This window comes from Leptonychotes weddellii, chromosome 5 (genome assembly GCF_054177405.1).
Source record: "Leptonychotes weddellii isolate Sample4059 chromosome 5, ASM5417740v2, whole genome shotgun sequence".
Classification (NCBI taxonomy): Eukaryota; Metazoa; Chordata; class Mammalia; order Carnivora; family Phocidae; genus Leptonychotes; species Leptonychotes weddellii.
The window spans coordinates 145,571,722-145,592,648 of NC_138373.1; the positions used below are offsets into that span (position 1 = coordinate 145,571,722).

At 40.1% G+C, this 20,927-nt stretch overlaps 1 protein-coding gene across 3 annotated transcripts in view; it reads left to right on the top strand.

Moving 5' to 3' along the window:
- Positions 1 to 20,927, top strand: part of POLR3B (RNA polymerase III subunit B) — a 105,537-nt gene that overhangs the window by 39,533 nt on the left and 45,077 nt on the right. For 2 of the 3 annotated variants that reach the window (XM_081822347.1, XM_081822349.1), the window contains 7 exons: positions 4,809 to 4,970; positions 7,616 to 7,816; positions 9,693 to 9,855; positions 11,051 to 11,204; positions 14,484 to 14,558; positions 15,302 to 15,400; positions 19,637 to 19,764. In XM_081822347.1, the coding sequence (XP_081678473.1) occupies positions 4,809 to 4,970; positions 7,616 to 7,816; positions 9,693 to 9,855; positions 11,051 to 11,204; positions 14,484 to 14,558; positions 15,302 to 15,400; positions 19,637 to 19,764 (982 nt within the window). The remainder of the gene's footprint in view (positions 1 to 4,808; positions 4,971 to 7,615; positions 7,817 to 9,692; positions 9,856 to 11,050; positions 11,205 to 14,483; positions 14,559 to 15,301; positions 15,401 to 19,636; positions 19,765 to 20,927) is intronic. The other variant, XM_081822348.1, reaches the window with a different exon arrangement.

The following is a 20,927-nucleotide window of genomic DNA, read 5'->3' on the forward strand; positions in this document are numbered from 1 at the left end:
CCTATTCCATTTCATTCCATTCCATTTCATTGATTTGGCTTCTGTGCTTACACTGTTTCAGATAGTCACCATGGTTTACTATCATTTAATTTTTATTACGTAATTTTAACATGAAAATAAAAATTGAAATGTTACATATGTCGGTTATGAAGGGTACGAACAAAATCACCCTCAGAGCCGCTCTCAAGTAATTCTTAATAATCAACCGTTATTAATACCATTCCATTTACCGATGTATTTCTTCCTTATTCTATTCCTCTTTTTTCCCCCATCCTGAATTTTTGCACTTTTTTTATTACATCATTAAATTTTTAATTTAAAAAATTTTAAATATTTAAATATTTTATTGCAATATAAGTTTTGCTTATTTTTGAGTTTTGTAAAAATAGATTCATGCCATATACATTTTTCTGTAACATTTTTCTTCACTCAGCATTGTTTTTAATATCTATATTGTTGCATGTCACTGTACTTCCAGTTTTATATTATATTCTGTTGTATATATGGAATATGATGTGATATAGAAGATATAGATATATTTATGATAAAAAACACAAATATATTTATGATAATTTATGATAAGCAACATAAGTGTATTTATGATGAATAACATATTTATGATAAATCTTTATATTTATAATAAATAAAATATTTATAATATATTTATAAATATAAATAATATAAATATTTATGATAAATAATATATAAAGATATATATTTATGATAAAGATTATTCTACCGATCATTCCTTTGTATGATTTCCCTTTTAAAAAAATATTAACATTCTTATATTTTCTGGTGCCCACATGCAAGAATTTCTACAAATAGGAATGCCTAGTCCTGGAGTCAAGTTAAATCTTCAGTTTAACTGGAGAATGTCAAACTAGTTTCCCAAATATTTGTATGTTGTACTATGTAGGAGTTCCTCATGATCTCCACCCTATGCCTTAGTATCAGACTTCAAACACTTTTGCCTTGTGGGTGTAAAGTGGCATCTCCTTGTGGTATTGATTTGCATCTTTCTTATTGATTTAAAGATTTTTTTTTTAATTCTGGATTTTGCTGACGGTATCCTCATGGTGTCTTTATGTATATATATATATTCCTCTATATTTCTCTCTCCTTTAAATTTCTTGTAAACCAGGAGTTAAATTCAGAGGCTAGATCGTATTCAAGATCTTTTTTTTTTTTTTTGGCTAGACTGCTTCATGGGTTGCATTGTACAGTTGGCTGTTGTATCCTATCAGGAAGAATATGACTGGTTGTATCTACACTTTGTGTCATTGGAATTGATCACTGGGCTTAGGTGTTTGGGGCCCTGATTCATCTATTGTGAAGTTCCCCATCAGCTTTTCTTCTGATGGTTTTAACAGCTGATGATGATCATTCCATTATCCATTGTTTGATTAGGGCATGCAAAATACTGATACTCTAATTTACTCTTTCTGCTTTTTTTTTTAGCTAGAATTTTCAATAAAGAATACTTTCCATTATCATCTCTTTCGTTACTCTGAGACATAATTTATATGGGAAAGGCAGGGTAAATGCTTGCTAGATTTTTTTTTTTTTTAAACCAGTTTACGGAATACTGATTTAGCTTGCTCATTTCTTCCACAGATGAAGGGGTTTTTTTTTTCTTTCTATCAACATAAACTTAGGAGTTTTAACATTTTTATTTTAATGTTAGAATAAGCATCTCATTAAAAAAAAAAAGCCTGCTAGTTTTTTTATTGAGGTTTTGATTAAATTTATAGAATAATTTGGGTTAGAATTGACATCTAAATAATACTGAGTTTTCTAATCCGCGCACATAGTATATCTTTGCTATTGAGATTCTCTTTAATGTCTCTCAGTAATGTTTTAAATACAATTTCTTTTTGGGTGGCTCAGTCAGTTAAGCACCTAACTCTTGGTTTTGGCTCAGGTCATGATCTCAGGGTCATGAGATAGAGCCCTGCATTGGGCCCTGTGCTCCTCATTGAGTCTGCTTGAGATTCTTTCTCCCTCTCCCTCTCTGTCCCGCCCCCTGTTCGTGCTCTCCTTCCCTCTCTCTCTCTCTCTCTCAAATAAATAAATCTTTATAAAAAATTTAAATAAATTTCTTTTTGTATACTAACCTTGTATCTTGCAGGCTTGCTAAACTCACTGGTTCTAGTAGTTTTTTGTTTTTTTTTTTTTAAGATTTTGGGATTTCTTATGTGGACATACAGTTTATCTGCAAGTAATGACAGTTTTACTTCTTCCTTTCCAACATTTATATATTTTCTTTTTCTTGCCGTAGTGCACTGAATGGTACCCCCAATACCGTGTTGAATAGTAGTGGTAAGAATGGGCATTCTGTCCTATTCCGCAATTTTATAAAGCAAAGCTTTCAGTTTCCTGCCCTTCCCTGTGGTTTCCGGCCCCTGCTGTGTACCAGTGCAGGATCCTTGACCCAAGCATGTTTCCTGTTCCTCTCCCAGGGAAAGATGCAGTTTGGCTTCTCTTCCTCCTCCATCTGGCCTTGTACTTTTTCCTGGAATTGGTGGCCAGAGGGTTTGCTGGCCTTCCTCCAGCAGTAGGTTTGCCGTTGCTTATTACTGGATGTAAGGCTTATGGTGGGAGCAGGGGGGCTTTCCTCTCCAGCCTCAGGGATAGAAGGCTTCTATCCCTCTCTCAGTGCATGTCCCCTTTATCCTGGAACTATATTGGCAGGAGGGTTTCCTGACGGTTCATCTGAGCAAAAGTCCAGGGAAATAGGTTTTTTTGCTTGTTCCAATGAAAGAATCTTTTTCAGGCTTTTGTTTGACTACAGTCTTTTGGGAGCACTCCATGGCAAAGAACTTGTGAGTGCAGATCCTCTTGTGTCTGAGGTTCCGAAGGGTTCTAAGCTTCCATGGTAGCTCACATTTGGCATTTGAGAAGTCCTTAAAATTTTGTCCTATTTCTTCTGCGGCAGACGTCATCTCTGTCATATGTCCTGTCTCTCCCTAGACAGACTGTCACCCCTTGTATTCAGTTCCCCTGGGTGCCTTGCAACCTTACCTCTCAGCTGGACCCAGAAATATATGATTTTTGTAGTTGATTTATCTTTTTTTATTATTAGAGTGGAAGGGATACTGTTTTCTGGCTTTCTACTTCCTACTGGATGTGGAATTTACAAATCTTTCTTAAGCCCTTCACTCCCTTCAGATCCTAGCCTTCTTTCCACCTCTGCTGTTCATCTGTTTCATGAAATCACTCATTAATACTGTCATCCAATAATCTTAGCATGAGGGCTTAAATACTTTATTTTTTTTTTCTAGCATAGGCTGAACTGTCTTGTTTCAAACTTTACTTTGGTCTTTGTTGCCTTTACATCATTCTCTGCTTATGTAGACTCGTGCCCAGACCACTGGTCTGAGGATTGGTGTGAGTCCGTGGTCCAGTTTTCACTGGTCTGGAGAAGAATGAGCAAGGATGGCTGGTATGAGTTTTATCAAGCAAATTGTATTTACTTTTTTGTGGTTTTCTTCTGAGATTATTTGCTCTGCCATTTTTTGATGTTAAAATGTCCTTTTGAAAAATGAGATATGATGTCAGAGTAATTGGTGGGTATTGTATTATAATCTTTTTATAAGAAGATATGACACACAGACAGAAAAGTGCCTGAAACATAAATTTCAGCTTACCAAATTGTTACAAAACAAATACTTTTGTAAATAGCACTCAGATCGAAAAATAAAATCATTTGAACACTTTAGTAGAAGTCTCCCCCACAACACGCTCCAGACTGATCAAAATCCTCCCCTTAGCCTGATTTTTATGGTATTCATGTCCTTGCTTTTCGCTAGAGTTTTGCCATAGAATTCGAGTTCAGTTTTGCTGGTTTTAAGCCTTATGTAAATGGAATCATACCATACATATTCTTTTGTGTGTGGCTTCTTTCACTCAGTATTACACTTTTAAAGATCCAGCCATGATCTTGTTCACTTCATTTCATTTTTGTTCATTTTCATTGCTTTATAGTGTTCCATCATTTCAGAGTATGCCACAATTTGTCTAACTAAATATTATTTGTATGGCTTTCAGTTTTTAGCTCATACAAATAATGCTGTGAACATCTTGTATCTGTATACAGATGCACATTTCTGGAGGGCAGTGATTCTCAAGGTGCCCTTCCCCCACCAGCAGCTCTGGCATCTCCTGGGAACTCGTTAGAAATGCAAATTCTTGGACCTATTGAATTAGAAACTGTAGGGGTGGGGCCAGCAATTTGGTTTTAACAATCCTTGATCGTGATTAACATGCATGCTGAAGTTTGAGAAGCTCTGCTGTGGGGATGTACCTAGGGGAGGAACTGAGGGGGCTTAGGGAAGACTAGATTAATGGCGAACTATCCTCCAAGTAGTTGTACCAGTTTACATTTTTACCAGGGATATGGGAGAGGTCCAAATGACACCACATCTTTGGTGTTGTCAGACTTTCTTTTAACGGTAATTCTTCTCCCACACCCTTTTTGGGGTTTTAGTTATCTTTATTTGTAAAATTAAAACTTAGGTCATTGGTCAGTGAAATCTAAAAGTCTGGAAGTGACTGGTCTAAATTAAATGTCTTTGAGTGCAGAAATTGTGTCATCATTTTTTTTGCTCTTATTCCCAATGCCTAGTATGGTGATAAGCACATAGAAAAGTACATATTTATCAAATTGAATTTTAAAATATTTCTTCATTATTAAGCAGTTTCCCCATCGTTTTTAAAAAGTTTAATAAACACCTAAAGTTTATTAAATAGACTAGTAATGCATTTTGAAAGTTCACCATATATATATATATATTTTTTTTTTTTAGCTTTTATCACTACTTTTTGAAGATTTATTCAAAAAATTTAATTCTGAAATGAAGAAGATTGCAGACCAGGTGATTCCTAAGCAAAGAGCAGCTCAGTTTGATGTCGTGAAGCACATGCGTCAGGACCAGATTACCAACGGCATGGTGAATGCCATTTCTACAGTAAGTCTTCAGTCATTTGTTTAGGGTTTTGTGACTTAGTTATATATCTATTCCATGGAATGGAAGTTTAAAGGACTTGGGGACTCTAGGTGAAAAAATATATTTAAAGGTTGTTTACAAATCATAAATTTTCTACTTTGAAAGACAGTGTACAGTTTAAATGTTAATCACTAGGAATTTTGCTACTATGTAGCTTTATTGCCAAATTATAGTCCTTGTTCTATAAGGCAATAAAACAGATCCTCTTAAGTAGAGGAAAGATCTTTTTGTTTAACTGGTAATAGCCATTCTTTTAATGGATACTTCTTCCCATTTTTTTCTGTAATAAAACTGACATAGTGCAAGTAGGTTTATTAATGATAACTTTTGTCCAAAACAATACAAAATGTTTCATTTCATTGTAGGTTTATTTTCCTCAAAGGGCTATCAGCTGTTCCTCACGTGAGTGATGAATTCAGGCCTGGGCAGCTGCTGTCTGTGCAGGGCCCCTGGCTGTTCATAAAGGGTTATCAGATGGGTTTTGGCTCCCTTTCTTAACGCATCACAACTATAGGTCTATCTGATGAAGTCTAGTCGTGTTTTGTATGCCAGACATAAAATTGGTTTTACAGATGGGATTTCACCCCAACAGAATGGTATGGAATAACACGTTGATTCCCTTAACAATGAAAGAATTAGTGGCAGACTTGCTGCAGTGAGTGTCTTTAGAAACTAGCCAGTGGGTCTGTGCGGGCAGCCCTGCAGTGACAGCTCCCTCTAACTGGAGCTGACCTGGGGCCTTTGTGCCGTCCTAGGCACATTCAGCTCTTGTCGCCCAAACGTGTGTGAAAGTAGATCCCCGGATATTTGAGAGAAGCCTCCAAAGGGCGCTTGAACACACATCTGGTAGAATGACTTTTCCTTGCTTTCCGACCCATGGTTTTCAGGTCATGATAGCTTTTTAGAGTAGTTCTTTTGCCCCTTAGTGACACTGCTTTACCTCCTGGAGAAAACTGCTTTCTCGAAAAGTCTGCAGTAGACCTTGTTGCAGGTGGACCCCAGCGCGTCGGCATCCGGGAGAGGATCAGCTTCTAAAATTCTGTGTTACCATTAGTAGCATATTTTCAACAAATAACGTTTTCTCAGAAGAGCAGTTTTAGACTCCTTGTCTGTTCCTCTTCTCGCCCTTTTGTAAGACTCGCGCAGAATACAAGAACAGATCCTCTTGTTGGACATCTTGGCTTTACTCCCCACCTACTTCCTATTTGCCAGCAGCTGCAGCCTTATTTTAGCTCTGTGCAGAATATTTATTTACCTTCCTCGCGCCTACTCTCTGGGCACCAGTCGGTTTACCAAGCTTACCCCCTTTCAGAGCAGAAAAGGAGTTAACTGAAAAAGCAACAGAAGTTAACTCGTGGAATAAATGTGTTCGCTCTGTTTCTTTGCTGTGTAATGGACAGTTTCTTCCTATATTTAACTCTCTTCCATGTTATCGGAAACCTCAAGTTTCTGCAGTGATAGATATTAAATAATAATGATTAAACTTTAGTTTGTGAGGGAACTCCCCCAGAGTCCCATATTTTAATTCAAGCAGATCAACTTATCTCCTTCCGAAACTCAAGCAGTTTTTCTCCTGTTAGGGTTTTTAGCCTGGGATCCGTGAGTCCTCTCCCTGGAAGTGGGATGTAAAATCTTGTGTTCAAGGGCCTACGTGCACTTTTCGCAAGAGAACAGACATAGCTTTCATCAGAATCTCAAAAGAAAAATGAAGACCCACCATTTAGCAGATGTAATTTTTTCTTTTGAATCAGAAAGATTATTGAATCAGTAATTTTTTGGACATTTTCTACTTCACTTTTATATGCATACTGTTTTCTACTGTTCATGTTGCCATGAATTGAAAATTTAACCATTCCTAACATACATCTTTAAATTATCTTTCAGAGTATTTAATGTGTATATTTAACACAGTATACTCGGTGCGTAGGAGATAAACTAAATGTTCAAGATTTATTTCCTATGAATCTATTTTAAGATTGACATGATAGCCACAGAAAATATATAGTATTTCTTCATATAATAAATATATATACAATTTTTAACCTTGATTAAGAAGCCTACAGTTTATTCATTATCCCTGATACCTGCTATTGGAATCATTTTTTGGGTCATTTTCTATTATATTTTCCTCTAATAAAGACAGATTTTGGAAGACATCCAAATAATAGCATATTATGAAATTATCTCTTTGAGCTTCGAGCTACTTTTACCTTAAAATGTGTGTAGAAATTGCTAGTGTTCTATTAATTAGCTTACTGCTTCCAGTGGAAATCTCTGGTTGAACTGGCTTGTTCAGGATATAATTAGTTCTTCAGAAAGTAAACGCTGTGATGTGGTAATGTTGATACATCAAAACGTTCTGACCTGGTTGCTAGACACGGTGATATTCATGAAAGCGCTAGAAAACCCCAGTGAGTGACCTGGCTCAATTTTCATTTTAATTGTGATATTTTGATTTCTGAATATACATCATGGCTTTAATTTCACAAAGAAATAGTTCCTGTGATGAACCTCTCAGAGTGACTGCAAAGTCTCAGGCAATATATGAGCAGATCAGGGGTGGTCTTATGTCTTTTTTTCCCCCCCCCTCCCCCCCCGTTATACAGGGAAATTGGTCTCTAAAGAGATTTAAAATGGACCGCCAGGGTGTGACTCAAGTTCTCTCTCGCTTGTCTTATATATCCGCACTGGGCATGATGACAAGAATCTCTTCTCAGTTTGAAAAAACAAGGAAAGTGAGTGGTCCTCGTTCCCTCCAGCCGTCTCAGTGGGGAATGCTCTGTCCTTCGGACACTCCTGAAGGGGAGGTAAGGTAGCCGCGGAGTCTCAGCAATGTCCGAGGTGGTGCGTATTGCTGATGTTCTGCTTCTGCCCCCATTCCTCCAGGCCATATCCTTTTTTGGGTCAGCCACTTCTCTGGCAGAGAAATAATTGATGCAGCCTGTCAGGACAACATCCGTGTCATTCAAAAACCAGTACCGACAGAGGCCTTTGATTTAGTATTGCACCTAAATAGAAATATGGTCCCCGTGTTCTTGCTTGTTTAGCCTGTCCCCAAGAATCAAACCATGCAACCATAAGAATGTGAGGGAACATTGATAGACTCCTCACCTTTGTTCACGGGGATCGCTCTCTTTTTTTTTCCCCCCACAAAATGCTGGCTGTATTTCCAAAAGAGATGATATATGCAGATTACTGCTGCAGCAACTGTATGGTGTTCACCGGGATCTCCTTTTAAGCAACTCCTTATTTTCCTTGGGTGTACTTAGAGGGCCCCAGACTTGTAGTGGCAGCCAACAGGGAGCACAAAACCAGGCAGCTGATGGAGGTTCTGCATCACAGCCCTTTCTCCTTCATGCCGACCGTTGTTGGTGTTTGTTGTTAGCTATAAACTTCCAGAGGAAGGAACCTCGTTAGGTTCCCATTCTGTCGCAAGCTCCTAGCACAGAGCCTTGTTCACAGTAGAGGCCCCACAGATCTCTGCTGAATGAAGCAGTACGTTTGTTATGACATGTGAAAGATGTAAGTTCCAGAGTGTGGGAATTTGTTATGACTCGGGGGAGGTGAAAATAGAAGTACATACAGAGTTAAGATTTTTAGAAAATTATCATTCTTCTCCTAATTTATCTTAAACCATATGGAAGTTCACACTAGAATTATGCAGCTTGTCAAATTTGCATAACTTATACCCCTTGGGCTTTGGAACACTGAATTTCCCAGAGTTTGTTTCAGCTAACCTCCGTGAAGTACCTATTTTGTGCATCACCACAGCAGATGGTTTCAAAGAATCAAAGATACAATCCTTACACGTTACGTGTCTCAGGTGTTTTGTTTTCTACTTGCTGTGTTAAATCCTTGTTCTTGTTTTGTCTTAGATTGTTTTTTGGTTGCATAAAAATTTAAAAAATATTTTCTTTTTCACTTTGAAGTCATTTCAGATGTACACAAAAGTTGCAAAAATAGTAAAAAGAATTTCCATAGTCCCTCACCTAGATTCCCCAAATATGAACATCTTACACGACTGTCACTCAGTTATCAACCTTATGAAATTCACATTGATAACAGGATTATAATCTATAGATTATAGAATCTATATCTTATTCAAATCTTGCCAGTTACCCCACCAGTGTCTCTTTTCTGGCCTAGGATTACACATTGTTTCCAGTTGCCACATCTCCTTAGTCTCTGAATCGGAGCGGTTCTTCAGTCTTTTCTTTGCCTTTTCTGACCAAGAAGCTTTATAGAGTACTGGGCATTGACTAATTGTTGACTCATTTCCGGCCAGTTGAATATTTTTAGGTACCCATATCTATCAGTGTTTTCCTTTACTCTTTCTATACAGTGTCATCTTAATGACCATGGCGTTCCGTTGTCGGGAGTAACAGCTTATGTAATCAATTTCTTTTTTGAGGGAGCATTCATGCCGTTCTCATTTGCCATTTCAAATAGTACTTTGCTGAGCATTTCTATGGTGAAATCTATGTTTAAATCCTTGTTTATTACCTTAGGATAAATTCCTCTGTGTATACATTTTTAAGTCTCTTGTATGAATCTCCAGAGTGTCCCCTACAAGGCTGTACTGTTTTACGTTGCCGCCAACAAAGCAGTGAGCTTTTTTCAGATACAAACCCCGTACTTTGTACTAATGGCCGTTCTTAGAAATGAGTATCTTTTGTCTTTTAGGCTTGTGGTTTGGTGAAAAACTTGGCCCTTATGACACACATCACAACTGACATGGAAGACGGACCCATTGTTAAATTAGCCAGTAATCTGGGGGTAGAAGATGTGAATTTATTATGTGGAGAAGAGCTCTCTTATCCAAATGTGTTTCTCGTCTTTCTCAATGGTGAGTGTGTTATGGAGACCTGTGGAGCCTGATCAGTCTTTGGGTGGGAAGGTAGAGGGGAGCCATTATCATCCAGGTGTTTAAGGACAAATAAACTTCAATTCTGGGCCCAGCGGGCCTTAAGTTAAAGGTAGAAAAATGGTGACAGAAACCGTTATCCCACTGGCCAGGTCCTCAGGGTCTGAGAGGATCCCACTGTCAGAGCCCAAGGTCGCATTGCAGAGACTGGCTGCCTTCTGCCCTTTCACAGCTCCAGCTGATCCACAGCGGAAAAGGCTCAATGCGGTATCGTTAAGTTCAAGCTAAATATGTGAGACATTCTGCAAAAACAGTCAGATCAGCCCTGACAGCCAGTTGACTTATATTCAGCCACTCGGTGAGGGGTTGTCAGCAGGCTGTAGCAAGAGGTCCCTCTCTTTCCACTCATGCTTCAGTTGCTTCTTTCGCCCCCTTCAGAGTCCTCCGGAGCCTCGGCAGCAAGTGTGCCTCAGCCTTTGTACTTGGGGTTTGGTGGTCTGGGCGCCTGTGCCCTCGCGTGTCCTCTAGGTGCTCGTCCTGACCACTTAGCTCCCGTGCTCTTCTCCCCTTTCCTCCCGCTCTGGGGGCCTAAGTCCTTCCCTGCACGGGCCGCTGAGCAGCAAAACAGGGCTGTTCCCTGGCCACCTCCTTCAGTGTATCCCAGCGGCTAGCGCTGACAGAGCTCTTACTCTGCACTGTCACCCGGGACCCCTCTGAGCCCTCACGCTGACCCTGGGGCCCAAAGTCCGTCTTCCTCATTTCTCAGATGACGATGACACGAAGAGCAGTTGAAGAGTAGCTGTTACTGGGCACTGTGGAGGGTCAACTCCTTTCATCCTCCCATCAGCCCTGTGGAAGTGATTGAGCCAGTGTTCGAACCTGGGGGATCTGGACCCTGAGTTTCTGCCCCCAGCATTGTGCTGACCGGTGAGGAACGTGAGGCTAGTTTTTGCGACTCCGCCCAGCATGTGGTAGGACTGCCCGTAGACTCAGGTCGTCGGGTGCCATGGCCACTCTCCTGTGTTTCTTTCCTGCAGCCCGTGGCCTGGCTGCCCTGCCGAGTAACAGAGCTTTCAGAGGACGACTCGGGGCTGCTGCTCAGCTTTATTGCGTGGGTATTTTCAGTCGAAGCGATCCATTCTTTGTTGCTCTTATACATGTCCTTCTCTCTGCTCAGGTAACATCCTGGGTGTCATTCGAGACCACAGGAAGCTGGTGAATACGTTTCGCCTGATGCGAAGAGCAGGATATATCAATGAGTTCGTTTCCATCTCAACAAATCTCACAGATCGATGTGTCTATATTTCCTCTGATGGAGGAAGGCTGTGCAGGTACAAGTTGCTGAAGAGAGTTCTTAGGTTTACTTCTGAAAGAAATATGCTTGTTTTTGTCTTTGATTCCACTTCCACCTCTTTCGTTGTTGAGAGAAGTTCAATTCAGTTAGCAGACACCTCATGGATATGCATCTGGGTGCTGAGGATTCAAAGTTGAATGGGAATCAGTCTCTGCCCTCAGAGAGCTCAGTCCATGGGCAGAGGCAGAAATAATTACTAGTAACAGCCGACCATGCTCGTAATAATGCTTGCTAGACGTTCTTTATTATTTCAGTCGATATACCACGTGTAAGGCTTTAACTACATTCAGCTGTGTAAGGGAGGATTACTATTTTCGTTTAACAAATGAGGAACGAGACGTGAATAACTTACCCAAGGCTAGATAGTGGTGGGGTCTGTTCTTTTTTTTTTTTTTTAAGATATTTTTTATTTATTTATTTGACAGAGAGATAGAGAGCACAAGTAGGCAGAGTGGCAGGCAGAGGGAAAGGGAGAAGCAGGCTTCCCGCTGAGCAGGGAGTCCAACGCGGGGCTCGATCCCAGGACCCCGGGATCATGACCTGAGCTGAAGGTAGCTGCTTAACCAACTGAGCCACCCAGGCACCCCGGGTCTGTTCTTTACTTGACAGTCCTTACAGTTCATTTGACTCTAACAATCATGATCTTACCCACTGTATTCTGTTGCTATGAGCTGAACTTTAAAGGATGAGTGGGATCATGTTACCTGGATGAAGGAGGAAAGGAAAGAGGCTGGGGATGGCAAGAATAAAAAACACGGAGGCATGAGCGAGTCGCAGTAGACCCAGTGGATAGGCCCCTTCTAGTCATTCAGCACATCTTAAGGTCTTACTGTGCGCAGGTACCGGCCTACAGGTGGGGGCACAGAGATGAATATGACAGGGTATCTCGTCCTTGGGGGACATCCAGGGGTATCAGCTGAGGACGGTACCTTACCTTTCGTAAGCCTCTGTGGTTTTACTGTGGCCGTTCTTTGTGGGCCTCAGATAGGGCTAGGGCCCAAGTTGGTGAGCTTAGCAATGGTTGGAGTGGTGGGAGGAGCTGGGGCTTGGAAGTCTGTCAGAGCTGAGGGCGGACTGCGCTTGTCTGTCCAGCATCCAGCTTCTCCTTCCAGTTAGCCTCCTCACTTTCCTTTGGGAGCTGCCCCTCCCCACTGGCAGTCTTCTTGGGACAGTCAGGTGCCCTCTCCTGCTCAGCCAAAGGTCAGACCCATGACCCTAGCTAGGCCAGTCACATTCTCTCCTCAGAGAATTTGAATCCCAAACAGAATAACTCAAGGAAGAAGTGGTTGGAACTGATTCATCCTGACAGCAACACATGCAAGAGACTGCCCGTTACTCCTCCTCTTCTGGATCCTTGGGATCCTTTGTGAGGCTGGGCATTTTACCTTTTTTGTTGTTTTTGTTGTTTATGGATTCTTATCCTTCTAGTAAATTCTTACGCTTTTGGTAAATTCCTTTAAAAAAATTTTTTTTTAAATTTTTTATTAGTAAATTCCACTTTTGCTTAAATTAACCAGAATTGGTTTCTGTTCTTTATAGCCGAGGAACTCTAGGTGATGACGTACCTCTGTTTGATCCCTGCCTTGCCACTCACTGACTAGTGTGGCTCTGACTTTATTACTTTCCATGGCTGAAAAAAATGTGAATGATAACAATACCTCCATAGGGTTGTCCTGAGAACTAACTGTTAGAAGGTGTGGAAAGTGCCTTGTAGGTGCCCGGCACATATTAGGTGCTTATTTATAGCTGTTAACATAATCAGTCAGGGGCGGGGAAAACAGTAACATTTTCTTAGGTTACTCTTTTTGGGGATTTTTCTCTTTCATTACATTCAGTATATTATGGAATAGTCTAAAAGAAGTGAATTCTTTTTTAGAAGTCGTTTTGTAATGGCCTGACATAGATCCAACAGGACGAACAGGTAGTTTATTGAGTAAGTAGAGGGGGAGTGAGGTAGCTGAGTGTGACTGCCCCCTCTCCTGCGTCTGTCCTTGTCCTCGTTTGTGAGTCTCTTGGCCCTTGAACGAGGTAGCAGTGCTCTCTGCCTCCCTCCCCAGAAGAAGCCAGGATTTCGAGGTAATGTGGATTTCCACGAAAAGTTCACTCAGTTCATTTTTCAGCAACTTGTGTTCCCCTTTTGTAATTGTGCAGCTCTTCTTCTTAACTGTTTAAAAGTGCTCATTAGTCCTCAAATAGTTATTTGGACTTGAGGGTAGAGCGCACAAGTGTCTGGTGGTTGCTCGCTCCTCTCTCTAAGAGCTGCTTATCCAAATAGCAACAGCCCTTGACGTTTCGGGGCTGCATGCCATCCTTTGTGTCGGTGTTTCCTCGTGGTGGCGAGGCCCTTAGTGGCGGATCACCGCTGACAGTTACAGGTTAATCTACCAGAGTGGGGAGACCAAAAGCTCTCTCTACCTCACACCCATTAGCTCGCTCAAAATCACAATGTAAAAAAGCTTTATTCTCTGGAAATGTGTAGCTTTAGGTAACCTGCCAGCATAGCCTAGTCATGTCTGTCCAAAAAGAAGCCACTCTAAACAGCGGATGTCCATCAGACCTTCACTGCAGGACGCCATTGTTCTCCTCAGGAACCGTTCTCTGCCTGCTGGCTTCCTGGGTCGTAGACCACGTATTCCTATGTGAAATCCTATGAAACGCCTTTGGCATGATGCATTTACAACATCCGTTTTAAAAAATAAGACAGTAAAGATTTTGTTTCTAGATCTTACCGAGTATCATTTTTGTGTGGCCTTTCCATTTAAAACCAGGTATTTCCTGGGGCACCTGGGTGGCTCAGTCGTTAAGCGTCTGCCTTCGGCTCAGGTCATGATTCCAGGGTCCTGGGATCGAGCCCCGCATCGGGCTCCCTGCTCCGCGGGAAGCCTGCTTCTCCCTCTCCCACTCCCCCTGCTTGTGTTCCCTCTCTCGCTGTCTCTCTCTCTCTATGTCAAATAAATAAATAAAATCTTAAAAAAAAAAACCAGGTGTTTCCTAAGACACTTGGATACGTGTGTGTGCATACATGTGCATGTGGGCACATACACGCGTGCACTGGTGTGTGCGTGCCTGTGAATGTGTATGTGAGAGAGCAGCTAGGCCCCTCCGCGCTCACACGTGCAGAGAATACCTGAGGTCCTCAGGCAGTCCAGGAATTGGTTTGATCACATCCCAGCTTCCCTCACTTCACTATGGTAAACTTACTTGCTGACTTCTTCTTCTGAACTGCTGTGAATTTGTTATTGTTTTTTTATTTCAGACCCTACATAATTGTTAAGAAACAGAAGCCTGCAGTCACAAACAAGCATATGGAAGAGCTGGCTCAGGGATACAGGTAAGTGGCCAAAAGCAAAACTTCTCGGTCTCCTTTGAGAGCCATATGTAGGATTTAATCAGCAATGACATTATTTGATCTGAGCTTTTAAGAAAAGTGTATTTTCATTTTTAGTCCCTTAATTCCTCCCTACCCAGTGTGTCAGACTCTCCTCTCTATGTGAACTTGCCCAGACTTTGTAAAATACTTACCGGTTTGTATCATGCGGATCACAGAGTGTTGGTGTAAATGAGTGCACTGTGAAGTAACAAAGGGATATGTTGATGTGGACACTGGGCCTCTCATCATAGGGGCTCTTAAAAGTCTTAGAAGATACTTTCAGAAGTGGGGACCAGATTCGGGTGCCAGTTAAGCATCCGACTCTTGATTTCTGCTTGGGTCATGATCTCAGGGTTATGAGATCAAGCCCTGCACTGGGCTCTGTGCTGGGCATAGAGCCTACTTAAGATTCTCTCTCTCCCTCTGCCCCTCCCGACCCCGCCCCGGCTCACACTTTCTCTCTCTCTCTCTCCAAAGAAGAGAGGGGGACCAGGTTGACGAGTATCATAGATGTTTTTATTTCAGTGATTTGCGATCACTCTGTGATCCAAGAATAACATGTTTCAAGCATCCCAATGTATTGATACTTTGTGGGGAGAAAAGTTCTTTGGGTGCAAATGAAAGCCAGTATCCTCCATTATCACATGTAAAACACTGCAGTAAAATGCTTATTAGTAATGTACATTTCACCAATATTTTCCCAGGAATTTTGAAGATTTCTTACATGAGAGTCTGGTTGAATATTTAGATGTGAATGAAGAAAATGACTGCAACATCGCACTCTATGAACATACAATTAATAAGTAAGTAGGATCCATAACAACCATGATTAAAACCTGTTCTGATTAAATCACCTTTTCATATCATCTCTTCTGTTGTGTTGCCTCTTAGTAGGAGCTGTTAGAAGTATACTGTCCTATAATAAACATAACCCATCATTTATCCCAGTGTAGGATTATCACAAAACTACTAACAATATTTAGACTTCATTATCTTTTCTATTCATGTTACACTTAGTGTATATTTTTTGAAAGGAATTGCTTCTCTGGTTCTCATATTTGATTACTGTCAAAATTGAACAAATGGATCAGACTATGTAAAGATGTATTTCTCTCTTCTAGAGAGGACATCTGAATTCTTATTGATATAGGAATTCCATATATTCTATGTTATAAGGATGTCTCTGAACTTACATGCAATATAAATAAGAAATGGTAATATGCTCACGATGTTTCAAGAATAGTAATATTTTTAGAAGCATTAGAAGACATTTATATAACTTTCTGTCTGATGCGTGTGGCTGGTGGTACTGCTTACCTGAAATTGGAATTTTTGTACTTTTATTGTGAAATAATTAAGGAGCTGAATACTACCATCTGATAACTATTTAGGTCTTGAATCAAGAAAGCACTTTTCTGTTTCCTGCTACCAGATGAAATGTACTGCTTCATTGCTGTCTTATTATAATTTAGTAAACAATGCTTTTCAGTCAAAATCTTTATTCCTTAAAGGTGGGACTCTCTCAAAGTGCTATTTTTATACTCCTCATTTGAAGATTGAGTGAATACAAAGGTGACCACTTAAGTAGTAACCCTGTGAATAGCAATCCATCCTTCTTGTTTCTCAGCCAGAAACCTGTCTCCGATTTGACGCCTCTCCTCCTGTACACCCACAGCTGGTCCCTTAGCCTATCATGTAGACCCTCAGGGTATACCTGGGGTCTGATCTCTTTCCCTACCTCCACCTACCACCCTAGTCCAGGCTGCTGCCATAGCTTGCCTGGGGACTTGCAAAAGGTTCCTGACTCTTTTGCCCTTGTTCCTGTACAGTCTATTCTTCATAGGTGAAAGTGGTCTTTTCCCTTCTCTTCTCAAACCCCCAGGGGCTTTCCCTCTCCCCTGGAAGTCCTTACAGAGGCCTGAAGGTCCTGCACGATCCGCCCACCCCTCCTGGTGCCTGCAGCATCATCCTCCTCTCCTCCCTCACTCTCCTTAACCACACTGGCCTCTTCCTCACGTCTCAGGCCTGCTTCTGCCTCAGCACCTTTGCCCTGGCTTTTCGCTCACCTGGGACACTCCCCTCCTTTGCACTGGCTGTTCACTCGCTTGGGACACTCACCTCCTTTGCACTGGCTGTTCGCTTGCCTGGGACACTCACCTCCATCATCACCCACTCCTTCACCTCTTCCAGGTCTTCCTCAGTTGTCACCTTCTCAGTGCCTCTTCCTGACGACCCCATTTAGAATAGATACCCCTCCTCTTGGGGCGCCTGGGTGGCTCAGTCGTTAAGCGTCTGCATTCGGCTCAGGTCATGATTCCAGGGTCCTGGGATCGAGCCCTGCATCGGGCTCCCTGCTCCACGGGAAGCCTACTTCTCCCTCTCCCACTCCCCCTGCTTGTGTTCCCTCTCTTGCTGTGTCTCTCTCTGTCAAATAAATAAATAAAATCTTTAAAAAAAAAAAAAAAAGAATAGATAACCCTCCTCTGGGCACCCCTCTTCACTGCTTTATTTTTCTAGGGCTTATTACCTTACAATAAAATCTGTAAAATGTCTCTTTTATTGATTTATCTGTGTATTATTTCTCCACTAGAAGCTTCACAAAAGCAGAGATTTTTCTCTGTCTTGTTCACTGTAATATAGGAATGCAACCATTAGTTAGTATCAGTAGCACCCAGTCACCAAGCTGACCCATATATCAATTCAGCTTATTTTAAAGATAGGAAAAATTTGGTATTCTGTGATTCATACTTGTGACATTTTTTTTCAGCGTAGACATGTATGAAGTAGAAAGAATTAATCCCCTTCTTTCCCTATCCCACCAAACTCCAGCCTCCAGATACAATCATTGCCAGTTGTTTAATGTATACTCTTTTAGATTTTTTTCTAAGTGAATACAAACATACATACGTGATCTCAAGGCAACATATTTAAATTATCTTCATTTTTAAACTTAGCATCATTATCAACTTTATCATTCTAGGCACTTTTCTATATTAGTGTATGCTTGTATGTTTATATAAATATATTACTTTAATTTCTTTATATTACATTGTCTGACTACACATAGTTGATTTAACCTGTTGATGAATATTTAGGGTGTTTTCCAATTTTTCCACTGTTGCAAACAGCAGGTTACTGAGTCTTAATTTGAGCTAAATTTAAGGTCCTTATACACATTGAATAGAAAGTCTTCTATTTCCTGCAGGACAAAAGATTATGGTGGTTATAATTTTGAATAATAGTATCCCTTTTTGTTTCATAAAAATCAAAATCCAGAGCATTTAGACTTTGAATAATTATTAGATAACATGATCTTCTATATATTTTTGTTACAAAAAAAGAAGAAACTTAGGTCTGTACTTTCTTCATTTTTCAGCTTGCTTCAATCTGTACATCTGAAAAGTAGTTTTTATTTACATGGGGAAATTGGCCTATATTGTCAAATTGGCCAATATTTAAACAAAACAGTACATTTAAAAATCTGTTTTACTCTAGGACATAAAATGTCACCATAAGCTGTTTCTCTTAAAAAAAAAAACCTAGGGCCCTTTCCCTCTCTGCTGACAAAGACTTAACATGTCTGAGAGAGTTGGGGTTCTGCTAGGTCATGAGGTCAAAACTATGTTCTTCAAACCAAGAGCTGCATGGAAAGCATCCTCTTTAACCAAACTAGGGACATAATTCACGTGTGTATTGAAAAGAAAAAAAAAAAGCCCAATGGATTAGTGGGAGATCTTTTGCCATGTGTATTGCAACTAATTTTCCTCGATGGGTTGGGTTATCTTGGAAATCACTTGTCTTCACGGGTACTGTAAACCATTGAAATTACTGGAGCTCTGCCTCACAAGTACTTGAGGAAGGAATAAAGGGTCAACAGAGTCCACAGACCCTGCATGTAATGTCTGTTACTTCCAGCAAGATCCAGAAACAGTCTGGCTTCCCTTTCCCTTTAAAATACCTGAGTTACTGTATCAGTTAGCCAAAACAGGGATTTTTACAAAAATATATTACAAAAGCAGCCAAGAAAAAAAAAAAAAAAGCAGCCAAGATTCTAACACCTACTAGATAAAGTCTTACTTTATATCCAGTTCCTATAGCTGAGCAGTCCAAGAAAAATACCATGCATAAGTTTCCCAGTAGCCAACTGAAAAAAGAAAAAAGAACCAGATGAAGTTAATCTTAATAATTTTATTTAACCCACTCTATCTAAAATATTGTCATGTCTTTATGCAATCAATATAAAAATATTGAGTTTTTTTTCCCCCTATACGGCTTCAAAGCACATCTCAGTTTGGAGGCTAAATGTTTACTGGAAATACCTGATCTGATCATAACATTTACAGTTGAAAAAGTAAATTCACAAGTGTAAGTTGTGACAAACATAAAGGTTTTGAATAACAACTGAGTTATTTGAGTTTTAAAATGTAATTAAGTAAAATTAAAAATGCAGTTCCTCAAGCATGCTAATCTAAGTGAAGAGTGCTGAACAGCCGCATTTAGCTGGTGGCTATGGTATTGGTCCCCTTAGGTCTATGGTAACTATTCTTAAATGGGATATATTCTTCTCTAAAATGGTAATGCAACTTTGTCATTGATACAAGTTGGAAAAGTGAGGAAAAGGCAGCCCACTCATCCATCAGTACTGCATTTGGATATAGCCCAGTAATTTCTTTACAAGTATTAGTTATTGTTGTTAGTATGTAATAATGTTTTATTTTTTTACCTGGGCATTCTATACTATCCCTTCTCTTGTATTTCTATAAGTAATAAGTTTCTATCACTGAAGGAAACAATTTGTTTTACTATATTTTATTTAAGTATGTCTTTTTATCAGTTTTACTAGCATCAAGTTTTATTGTTCTTGAGGTTTTATATAAATTACATATACTTTATATAAATTTTTATATAAATTTATATAAAAATGTATATTTTATTTACATCCTTTGGGGACCTTGGTTGTAATATTTTTTTACTACCTTTAAGAGGGATTTATTCTGGTCCTTGGTGTCTAAGATGTCTGTTCTTAATTGACTTGACAGAGATACCACCCACTTGGAGATTGAGCCCTTCACTCTTCTTGGTGTTTGTGCTGGCCTCATCCCATACCCTCATCATAACCAGTCCCCAAGAAACACGTATCAGTGTGCCATGGGAAAACAAGCCATGGGTAAGATTTCCTTCTTGAACTTGGTTCTAAATTCTTGGATAAAAGACTTCAATCTTTATTCTTACTTCACTAGTATTGAATGTTTGGCTAAGTCACGCATTGCTGGTACCTGAGTGTTACTAACCTCAGAGGGCTTGCGGGTGCCCCTGACATGTCTACAGTGTCAACAAAAATAGAGGAAACCTCTCTGAACTTATTTCTTTGACCAAACAAGGGGATATATAATAAATGTCACAGAATGATGAGGGGGTAAATAGAAAGAGAAAAGCTCTATAAAGTGTAAATTGTGAACCAGGAGAAATGGAAGAAAGCGCAGAAAAACACAAGTTTGAGGGAAGAGCGGGAAAAGGAATAGAGCTGCAGATGCACAGTGTGTATTAGAAGGTGATCGTAATGGTCTGGGTGACAGTCATTGAACACATCACATCCTTGCATTTGCTCCTGTAGCTTCTGAAACATGTCAACCAGTTTCCGAATTCCTTTTCCTTCCTTCCTTCTCTTTTAGCTTTTATCCATCCCTAGCACTTGCTGAGCATCTCGGATAGACCAGATGGTGGGCTGGCCCCTGAAAATGGAGGGAAGAGAAAGAGCCCTGTCCTCAAGGAGTTCACAGTCTAGTGGGAGAGCCCAACAAGTACAACCGTAACTGGAATGTGTTTGATAAATGCTGTCGTGGACCGACAGCTAGAATCTTAGGGAAGGAGAGCAGAGAGGTCACTTGAGGTTAGAGTAGGTTGTTTCTGAAGAATAGAACTGAACTGAGTCTTGAAAGTCCCTGAGTATTTTTCACAGGCGTGGAAATAGAAGTAAGCATTGCATGGGGATCTTGGTGCTTTGGTCTGGCTGTTTAACATAATATAGGAATAGTGTGTACTGGAGAGGTGCCATAGATTAAGGAGTTTGGGTTTTATCTGGAAGGTGATACAGAGAGGATACCAACCCCCCCCCCCCAAAAAAAAGTTTTACTTATAAACTTTTTTTGAAATGTTTTTAAAAATCATTTAAGTCCTAGTAAGTTTAACTTATTTTTATATATGTCTATGATATCAGTATGACTTGTCATTTCTGGTTTAAAGTATGCTACAGGGAGCTTCATGAAGAAACCAAAAGGTTTTTGAATTGCCTTTGGGTAACATCCAGAATGCATTTAGCTTCTCCGTTAC